The sequence below is a fragment of the Zonotrichia leucophrys genome, chromosome 18, assembly GCF_028769735.1.
Source record: "Zonotrichia leucophrys gambelii isolate GWCS_2022_RI chromosome 18, RI_Zleu_2.0, whole genome shotgun sequence".
Lineage (NCBI taxonomy): Eukaryota > Metazoa > Chordata > Aves > Passeriformes > Passerellidae > Zonotrichia > Zonotrichia leucophrys.
In genome coordinates, this window is record NC_088187.1 from 6,595,312 (window position 1) to 6,605,811 (window position 10,500).

The 10,500-nt window shown below is 55.6% G+C and overlaps 1 protein-coding gene across 2 annotated transcripts; it reads left to right on the forward strand.

Annotated features, from left to right (window-relative positions):
• Positions 1 to 231: 231 nt before the first annotated feature.
• Positions 232 to 6,899, forward strand: PIRT (phosphoinositide interacting regulator of transient receptor potential channels). Of its 2 annotated transcripts, none has more exons than XM_064728534.1 (2): positions 232 to 315; positions 4,989 to 6,899. In XM_064728534.1, exon 2 carries the CDS (start codon positions 5,011 to 5,013, stop codon positions 5,413 to 5,415), a length of 405 nt encoding a protein of 134 aa, XP_064584604.1. In that variant the 5' UTR covers positions 232 to 315; positions 4,989 to 5,010; the 3' UTR covers positions 5,416 to 6,899. The 2 variants fall into 2 exon arrangements, with proteins under 2 accessions (XP_064584604.1, XP_064584603.1); XM_064728533.1 differs by lacking the exon at positions 232 to 315 and adding an exon at positions 516 to 644.
• Positions 6,900 to 10,500: the final 3,601 nt, after the last annotated feature.

Below are 10,500 nucleotides of genomic sequence, written 5' to 3' on the forward strand. Positions count from 1 at the left end.
ATGTTTCAGGAACTTGCTGATGATCCAGGGCTGGATCAGCACCAAGCCCCAGCTCTGGGCTCCATCTGCAGGCCCTGCCCTGCCTCCCACCCCAGCCTCCCCTGCAGCCCTCCCAGCCCGGAGCCAGGGCAGGAACACAAGGGGTTAAAGCCTGTCCTGATGGGCTGGTGAGATCATCGGAGCCGGGATGCTCCATTGTTTATTAGAGCCAGCAGAGCCCAGCAGACACCACCCAGAGGGATGAGGGGCTTGGGCTGAGCCTGCCCGTGGACAAGGGGCTCCTGCTGCAGCCATCCATCCCTCCCTGCCCACCACGTGAGTACCAGGGGTGTCCCAGGGTGGAGAGGGACGGGGTCCAGCAGGGCGAGGTGGGGTCATCCCCGCCTGAGCCCCACAAAGGCTCAGCAGGTGCTAATTTGTCCCTGAGGGCTCTGGGCCATCCCAGCTGCTCCTGAGGGATGCAGGCACCAGCCCAGCCCTGCTGCACTCCAACAGCAAGGGGACTGTGCCTCTGGCTCCATCCCAGGGGGTTTGTGGGGTGTGTAGGGGAGGTGAGATGCTCTGATGCCCCGCAGGGTCTCGGGGCAGCAGCAGCCTCTCTGCAGGGACAGCTGCCCATGGAGGCACTGCCAGCCCGCTCCTGGGTGAGCAGGGGCACGGGGACAGGAACGGGGCTCAGCACCCACCCCCGGCACCCACAGCCTCCCTGGCCTGTCCCCTCCTAACTGAGCCCAGCAGAGTCCGCAGCAGCACAAGGCTGGGGCTGCTCGGGGCTGGCGGTGCTGGGGTCACTCTGCCTGCTCAGGGACTGCCAGTGCCACCACCCCTGGGGACAGCAGGCTCAGCGTGGGCAGAGGCACAGCGTGGGCAGAGGCACAGCGTGGGCAGAGGCACAGGGTGGGCAGTGGCACAGCATGGGCAGAGGCTCAGCACTCCCTCCCAGGCCTTTGGTGCTGTTTCCGTCTGGGGGTTTGGGTGCTGTGCCCTCAGCACCTCCCCATGGGCAGTGCCCCAGCCAGAGGGGGCTGTGGGACTGCTCTGCACGGGGCCTTCATCTTCATCTTCACCTCCATCTCCACCTTCCTGGCTTTCCTGGGCACCCTGGGCAGGCTGGGTCCCTGAATGTTCCTCTCTCTCCCTGGAACTGACTGAGAGCCACTCCTGATGAAATTTGGCCAGCACGAACATCCCAGAAGAAGTTTCTGCAGGGTTTGTGCAGGTCCCTGAGTGCAGCAGCCTCCTCCCCTCCCGTTCCATGGGCACAGGGATCCCCCAGAGCAGCAAAGCCCTTCAGCTGGCACACACAGAGCCAGGGGGTCCTGCACTGACATTGTCCTCTGGGGCTCCTGCACTGACACAACACCAGGACCAGATCAAGAGTCCAACTGAGACACTCCAGAGCAGCAGGGAAATCTTTTCCTCCATTCCCCAGGGTTTTTAGTCCCAGCTGGACCCAGAGAGGATCTGGTGCCCGTTGGGGTGCCAGGCTGGGCACAGCCCCTGCTGAAGGACAAACCAACCCTCTGGGTCCCAGCCCAGGCTCTGCAGGGCACTGGAGCTGATCTTTGCAGACCAAAGCTGGGCTGTGCTCGTATCTGACAACCTCAAGAACATCCCCAACACCGCCACAGACACAGTCGAAACCTCCTTCCTAGTCAGTTTAATCCCCATAACAATCTACATCTACTCAGGAGCAGAGAGCCTGAACTCCTCCTGAGAATGAAAATTCATTATAAACTTGAAAACTCCTTCCCCAGCAAGGAGCCCCCCGAGATTTCCCAGTTCAGAGCCCAAACCTCACCACACAAAGCACTGGGAGAGCAAAGGGAGGAGAAGCCCAGGAGGGTCTCCCTGAGGGAGAGGGGAAGGAGAGACCCCAGCAGTGAGAGCTGCCCAGGGCTCCAGAACACCAGATGTGAAATCTGAGACGTGCTCTGGAGGCGTTCTCAGCGCAGCAAAGACTCATCTGCTGATTGTCTGCTTCCAACAATGGCTAAAAATCCGGGAGAAACCCGATAGCACTCTGCTGCCGGGCTGCTCCGTGCATGCAGAGCACATCTGTGATGGGCTGGGATGGAGCAGGGGCACAGCAGCCGCTGGAATTGCATTAGCTCTCCCAGGAGCTGCAGATCCTCCCTCCGGGCAGGGAGTGAAATCCTTCATCAGCCAGCAGTGGCAAAAGGTGGCTGCAAACCAGGCTGTGCCAGGAAGTGCTGGGAAAATGAGCAGGGGCTGGGAATTGTGGTGAGAGGGGTGGTTCTGCCAGGAAATGAAAGGGGGAATAAATCCTCTGTGGTGGAAAGGCAGAGCTGAAAGGCAGCTCTGGTTCCTGCAGCAGCCTGGGATCAATGCTGTGCACACAGAGGGGCAGAGCTGCTGCCCTGGGTGCACAATCAGGGTGGCAGCACACAGGGAATGGGATGGCTGAAAGATGGAACAGCGCAGGGAGTTTTGGGCTGCTGAGGTGTGGGATTATTCCAGAGAACAAAGCAAACTTCCGAGCACAAACCCAAATTAAAATTAGATGGTGGCTTGGTCCTAAAACCTCTCTGTGATGCACCTTAGGAGGACAAAGACAAGAAATGCCAGGATGAAATGTCAGGGAATATTGGAGTGCACTGGAAGAGGGGGAGCAGAAGGTAGCAGTGCTCTGAGGCGGATGGGGGCACCTGGAATTACTCAGGATTTGGGAATCTCCCTGCAGAGCTGCAGCTGGGGGGCTCAGGGTGGGCACAGCAGGAATTTCCCGATGGAAAGGGGGCTCAGGCACTGGAAATGCCCAGGGAGGGTTGGAGTGCCCATCTCTGGAGGTGCCCAAGGAATTCCTGGAGGTGGCACTGAGTGCTCTGGGCTGGGACAGGGTAGGGATGGGGCACAGCTGGGGCTGGAAGGGCTCAGAGGGCTTTTCCAGCCTAAAGGATTCTGGGATTCTCCATCAGAAATGTGTCCCTTGCCCTTTCCCTGTTTCCGGTTTCAACAGAGAGCAGTGAGAACTCCAGACAGGAGTGCTGCAAATCCTGTGCACTGTTCTTGGCTTTTGTTTGGTGCTTCTTTGTCCAAGCCCGACAGAAACATCCTGAAACACCCCAAAAGATGTCAATACACCAGCTCTGCAGCAGTGGCTGTGCTGGGGGGACCAAATTGTAAAATTACTGTAAAATAATTGTAAAATTACTGTAAAATTACTGTAAAATTACTCCGTGTCTCCTCAGAGTAACCACGGATCTGGCAGGGACACAGGTGAAGGAGGGAGGGAGGTGCTGGCTGGCACCCATCCATCAGCAGCCCCAGTGGGCACTGAGCCCAGCTCTGGGCAGGTTCCTCCAGCCCTGGAGCTGTGCCAGCCCTGCAGCCTCAGCCTGGCTGCCCTGAGGTGGAATTTGCTCCCACATGGATCAGCAGCTCCAGGGCAGGGCTCTGGGGTCACCTCCTGCCCACCTGGGAGCATGGCCAGCCTGGCACCACCTGTGTGGTGGCATCTCCTGGAGTGCCAGCCCTGCTGAGCAGAGCAAACCCAGACCTGAGGGGCTGCAGGGGGTTTGGGTCCCTGCCCTGGATCAAAGCCCAGGGGGCTACAGGTCTGTGTGGTGTGACAGTGCTCACAGGGGTTCTTGGATGAGGATCTGACTTCATGTTTAAGAAGGCTGATTTATTATTTTATGATATATATTACATTAAAACTATACTAAAAGAATAGAAAGAAATTATTTCATCAGCAGGCTAGCTAAGAATAGAATAGCAAAGAATGATAACAAAGGCTTGTGGCTCGGACAGAGAGTCCAGGCCAGCTGACTGTGATTGGCCATTAATTAGAAACAACCACATGAGACCAATCCCAGATGCACCTGTTTGCATTCCACAGCAGCAGATAATCATTGTTTACATTTTGTTCCAGAGGCCTCTCAGCTTCTCAGGAGGAAAAATCCTAAGAAAAGGATTTTTCAGAAAAGATGTCTGCAACAGTGTGGTGCTTGGGGAGAGCTGTGCTGAGCACTGCAGTGGTGGAACTGCAGTGGTGGCACTGCCCATCCTTCTGCCCATCCCTCTGCAGGATCCCACTGCCTGCTCCACTCTTTCATGGCTGTGATGCTCCCCTTTCCCTGCAGTGACCCCAAAACCTCCTGTACCTCCATCTGGGCTGCGCTCACTGATGACCAAAGGCCAGCATCCTCCTGTGGTGTTACATTTCAGTTAAATGGTTTGCTCAGCCTCACCCTCCAAAAATGTAGGGTTTATTTCAAGCCTGATCCTCCCCTGAGGTATCATGGATCTGTAATCCCATTGCCGAAGCTAGACCCCCCTAGCTTGGCAGAAGGGGCCCAAAGAGTAGTTTTTAGGGTTTTTAAAGGTTACACAGTATGGCAGTGTAATGATTCTTATAGGCTGTATGGAAATCCTATAGGATTTGTATCTTGTACCAGATTGGTCAGTGAGAATCAGAATATTCAACACAGAAGAAGATTTATGGTATTGTAACAGAAACCTTACTCTTTTACCCTTTTACCCTCTTACTCTCTCATCCTCTCTCCCCCTCTCTTCTCTGGGGCCTGCTCTGAGCTGTGCCTGGCAGCTCCCAGCAGGGCCCTGCACCCAGGCCCTTTGCAATAAACCACAAGTTCCATGACCAGAAGAAGATTCACTGTATTGTAACGGGAACCTCACCCTCTGATCCTCTCTTTTACTTTCTCATTCTCTCTTTACCATGCTCTTGCCTTCTTTCTCTTTACCCCTCTCTCCCTCTTTGGGGCCTGCTCTGAGCTGTGCCTGGCAGCTCCCAGCAGGTCCCAGGTCCTTTGAATAAACCACAGGCCCTTTGAATAAACCACAGGCCCTTTGCAATAAACCCCAAGTTCCAAGCTCTGGCTTCAGAGACCTCTCATCTCCATCCATCCCAACCATCCTACCCCCAACGCTCCTACACCTGGGGACCCCCAAACGAGCTGCAACTCCCTCCATCCCTTGCTCTGCTTTCCCTTTTGTCCCTCCAGGTGTCCTCCTGCTCCCAGCACCATGGAGGTGCCCGCCAGGAGCCCGGATGGCAGCGAGCAGTGTCCCCAGGGCAGGGAGCTGATGGCCAGCAGCACGGGCAGCACGCTGTGCATGAGCTCCTCCCGCAGCGAGTCCGTGTGGACCAGCAGCACCCCCAGGAGCAGGTGGGACATTTACCGCAAGCCCCTGGTGGTAGTGGCCGTGGGAGTGGCCATCTTCCTCTTCGGGGTGGTCATCACCAGCCTGGCCTGCTTCCTCGAGAAGCACAAGAAGGTTTACAAGATGTCCGGCCCGGCCTTCCTGTCCCTGGGACTGATGCTCCTGGTGTGCGGCCTGGTGTGGATCCCCATCATCCGCAAGAAGCAGAAGCAGAGGCAGAAGTCCCAGTTCCTGCAGAGCCTCAAGTCCTTCTTCTTCAACCGCTGAGGGCAGCCAGGAGCTCCTCCAGGAGGTTCCCTGCCCTCCTCCAGCCCGTGTTGATCAGCCTTGAGAGCAAAAATTTTCTTGTACTTCCCAGAGGATTTCACCCCCGTCAGTGGCTTCCCTCCAGTGTGAAAATGAACTTTGTGCTCCATCCACGTCATCCCAGGGAAAAAGGAGCAGGAATTTCCAGCTGAGCCCAGCAAGACAGGTCCCAGGTCTCTGCATCACCCCCCTGTCCAAAGAGTGACCCAAGAGCACAAAGTGGGTAAAGTAGAGCCCCAGAGGAGCCTGGGCTGAAGCAAAACCCCAAAGGAACCCAGATCCCCCAGGAGGTTCTGCAGGATCCACCAGCAGAGGGGAGAGGAGCCACAATTCCTCCCAGCTCCCTGAATTGCCAGAGGGGCTGGAGGGTCTGCACAGCAGCAGGAGACACAGTAGAAGCAGAGGGACACAAACCCTACAGAGGGTCCCAAATCCTACAGAAGGTCTCAGATCCTACAGAGGGTCCCAGCCCCTGCTGCTCCAGACACCTGGCAGGGCAGGGACAAGGGAGATGTGTCTGGGAATGGTGTGAGCTGTGGGAGCTCAGGGCTGATTCCCTCCCCGCACTCAGCCTCCCCCTGGCCCTCCCTGCTGAACTCCCCCATTTCTGCCACTCCAACACCTCTGCCTGAAGCTGTGCCCCGCTCAGGGACCTGAGAGCTGAGCCTCTGTGTGTCCCCATCCTGGCTGGCAGGGAGCTCAGGCTCACCCTGGCATTGGTGCCAGTCTGTGACCAGGGCTGTGTGCCTGGGTGTGCCCTCCATGCTCTCATGATCCATGTGGGCAGAGCTGGAGGTGGCACATCCCATCCCGGCAGCTGGCACAGCTGACTTAGGAGTGTTTGAGCACACAAATCCCTTTGCCTCAGGCTCAGCCTGGCCCTGAACTTTGTTTCCTGATGGTGCAGACACCCCTGTGCAGGCAGTGCCAGCTTGGCTGAGCCAGGCCTGGCAGGGATCCAGCAGAGCTCTTTGTTCCTGTGCCATCCCTCGTGCCGTGCCACGCTCGATGCTGTTTGCAATCCTGCCCTGGCACAGCTCCCAGCCCCTGCTCCTGCTGCTGCCACGGGCAGGGATGGTCCCCCAAAACTCCTGCTGGGGCAGCTGCAGCCAGGTGGGCACCAGGATTCAGCATGGGAGACCAGGAGAAGGTGGAGGGCAGCCCCAGGTGCCAGCTGGTGCAGGGGTGGGCACAGGGTGGGCACCCTGGATCTGCCCTGGGTGGAGATGGGTCCTGCTGCACAGAGCTGTGCCCAGCCAGGGCTGCCTGCCCACAGGGCTGCCCCAGGACTGCCAGAAGCACAGAGGGAGCTCCTGCTGGCCCTGGCCAAGGAGGAGGCACTCACTGAAATGTCAGTGGGATAAAACGTCACCGAGAGCAAGAATTGAATTGGGTTCTAGACTTTATTTATAGAAGGAATGTGCGGTTTCATTAAAGGAAAAGCTTCCCAGGGAAGCTGCACGTGGCTGCTCTAGTGTCACATCTCTGCTGGGTGAGGGGTATGTGGTGACAGGGCCTGGGGTGGTGGGGCACCCACTGGGCAGGGGGGCTGGCCAGGACAGGGGCAGGACAAGGAATGTCTTGAGGCTTCTGCTGCTCACAGTGACCCTGAGATGTGTCACAAAGTCTCTTCTGCCAGCCCAGCGCTTGAAGAAGGAGTCAGAGCTCTTCTGGTCTCGTTATCAAGGTTGTTTATTGTTTCTTATTTGTAAAATTCTTTCTTCTGTCCAACTGAGGTCCTCTCAGCAAGACAAAGGTGTGCCTGCCCCAGGGCTGTGTTATCTTTTTATACTAAAAGCTACGTGTACAATATTTGCAATTACTTCCCCATACCTATCACCTATGTTAGACAGTGCGCTTCTACTCTAAACCAATCCCAAAGTGCCACCATCACAGCAGAAGATGGAGGCCAAGGAGAAGAAGGAGAAAGGCTGGACACACCCAGATCACTCCATCTTGCCCCCTGAACCCTCATACCAAAAACCCCATAAATCCATTTTTTACCCTGTGACAAACTGATTATTATTCTGCTTATACTTCTGTGGCTTGCAGATCCTCGTATATAAGGTTGATAATTTGCTCCATGGGTCATAATCAAAGGCACAGGGGTCTTGGGCTCTGTGCCAGGGTCTCTGAGCCCCGTGGCTGGGGTCTGGGCACTCCAGGACAGCCAGAGGGATGTCCTGAATTCCAACAGGAATGGGGCTGAGGCTGCTCTGGGGCTGGGTGAGGGCTGGGGGAACAGCTCTGTCCTGGCAAAAGGATGGAGCCTGCAGGGAAAAGGAAACCGCCAAGGACCAGCAGAGCCTGTGAGGAGAGGATTCATCAGATGGAGTTCAGTGTTTTCTGCCCAGATCTGTGCTGGGACAGGGAGGCAAAGGGACAGGAACGTTAGGGGGAAATCAGATTTATAGGGGGGAGATAACTGGGGGAAACTCAGATTAACGGGGGGGAGATAACTGAAGGAAAACTCAGATTAACAGCAGGGGGATAACTGTGGGAAAGTCAGATTAACAGGTGGGAGATAATTGAGGGAAATTGGGACAGGGAGGCAAAGGGACAGGAACACTGGGGAAACTCAGATTAACAGCAGGGGGATAACTGAGGGAAAATTCAGATTAACAGGTGTGGGAAAACTGAGAGGAAATTCAGATTAACAGGTGGGGGATAACTGGGAAAATCAGATTAACAGGGGGAGATAACTGAGAGAAAGTCAGATTAAAGGTGGGAGATAATTGAGGGGAATTCAGATTAAGAGTAGGGGGATAACTGCAGGTGGAAGTGCAGGAGCAAAGTGGGAATTCCTCTTTGGTAGCACAGGGTATAAATGCCTGATCACTGCCAGGGACAGAGGGAATTTTGCATTGGAGCTCCCAAGGATGGGAATTGCATCTTTTTCTTGAAATGAGCTGGAGCCTGAGGGCTCCTCACAAAGGTTTCTTAAGGAGCTGACATAAAATTCACACCCTGCTGTGGCCCAGCAAAACCCACAGGGCTGCTGGGAAATGAATGAATTTCTGCCTCTGTGTTGTGGCACCAGGGAACCTTCACCTCCCTGGGATGTGGGAGGCTGCACAGACAAGGAGAATCTGTGGATTTAAATGGTTTTATGGACAACAGATTAAAAACAAGAGATAGTAGAAGCAAGAGAGAAGAATGTGCCATTTATCCTGCATAACCTAACAGTGGTGGGTGCTGAGAAGTCCATGAGGAGCAGGACCCAGGAGGGTTCACCTGCTGCGTCCTCCTGCCACAGCTGGGCTGGATGGACCTTGGACCAGCCCATGGGGAGGTTCCCACCCTTGGGCTGCTCCCATGCACCTCCAGACCCTGTTTGGCTGCTCCCTGCTGTTCCTCTTCACTCCCACTGAAGCCTCTTTGGATCCTGCTGCGATACTTTGGACCAGACCAAAGAAAAACACGTTCAGAGAAAAGATCAGGTTTTCCAGCAAACATAATTATGTCTCACTGAAGCAAGCTCAGATATGAGCCTGCCAGCTTCCTTCGTGCTATAAAAAGAACAGGAAATCCATTACAAAAGTCATTATCTGTGCAGAGCAGCTGAAAGAGGAAATATTGCCCTGCATCTCAAAGGTCGGGCAGCAAACCCGCCCGGCAGGCTGGGCTGGAGCACGCCCTGCTCCAGGCGTGTGAGCTGCCTCATTCCTGGGCTTCCAGAGCACCAAACCTGCCCAAAGTTGGGCACAGCCCTGGGGCAGACCCCTCGCTGAGGAGCTCACATCCTGCCTGAGTTCCAGCACCCAAAGTGGCTCAAAGAGGGCTGGAGGGGGACTTTGGACAAGGGATGGGGGACAGGACTCAGGGAATGGCTCCCAGTGCCAGAGAGCAGGGCTGGATGGGATATTGGGAATTGTTCCCTGTGAGGGTGGGCAGGCCCTGGCACAGCTGGGGCTGCCCCTGGATCCTGGGCAGTGCCCAAGGCCAGGCTGGACAGGGCTGGGAGCACCTGGGACAGTGGAAGGTGTCCCTGCCATGGCAGAGGTAGAATTGATGATCTCTAAGGTCCCTTCCAACCCAACCCCTCCCACGATCCCAGGATCTCAGGCACATTCACCCTTGGGGCACTCAGGTCTGTGCAGCTGCTGGGATAAAGCATTGAGGTGTGGAAGGGAGCAAGTGACCACTGGTGACTGTGATCACACCTTCACATCCCTGAGACCTTCCAGAGCTCCTTCCTGACATCTCTGAGACCTCCAGAGCTCCTTCCTGACATCCCCAAGACCTTCCAGACCTTTCCTGGAAATAGCCTCGGGCTGCAGAGGGCTGGTGGCCCAGATTCCTCTGGCTGGATCCATGCCTGAGCCTGGATCCCAGTCAGGCTGCCAGAGCACCCCAAAGTGCTGCTGCTGCTCCTCCCGGTGAGATCCCAGCAGGAGGAGCTGCACTTGCCCATCCCTCCCCAAAACCCAGCAGCTTTCCCTGTGCTCAGTGAGAGCAAACCCTTCAGGTGGTCTCAGTGCCCACAGTGAGTTTGAAACCCTAAAAACCCCTCCCTGTTTCCACCCTGGATGCTGGGCATATGGAAAGTGGGTAAGGAACAGCTTTTTCCTGATGCCCAGGGCAAGGAGCTGCTGAGGGAGCAGAGGGTTTGCTCAGGGCTGTGGGTGTGTGTGTTTGGGAGTGGCAGAGGGAGAAGGTCAGGATAAGGTTGGGATAAGGTTGGGAAAAGGTTGGGATAAAGTTGAGATAAGGTTGGGGGAAGGTTGGGATAAGGATGGGATAAGGTTGGGGTAAAGTTGGGATAAGGTTGGGATAAAATTGGGATAAAGTTGGGAGAAGGGAGACAAGAGGGAGAAGTTTGGGATAAATTTGGGATAAGGTTGGCATAGGGCTGGGATAAAGTTGGGATAAGGCTGGGATAAGTTTGGGATAAGGTTAGGAGAAGGTTAGGAGAAGGCTGGGATAAAGTTGGGATAAGATTGGGATAAATTTGGGATGAGGCTGGGAGGCAGGAGCACGGCTGGGCAGGGCACATTTGCACCTTTGAGACAGACTGGACTGGGAGAACCTACACCTGGGTGAGCA

Excerpts from the sequence above, each read along its gene's own strand:
- PIRT (XM_064728533.1), top strand. The coding sequence starts at position 565 with ATGCCCCGCAGGGTCTCGGGGCAGCAGCAGCCTCTCTGCAGGGACAGC. Across the intron at positions 645-4,988 it reads CACTGCCAGCCCGCTCCTGG|GTGTCCTCCTGCTCCCAGCA; the intron begins GTGAGCAGGGGC and ends TTGTCCCTCCAG.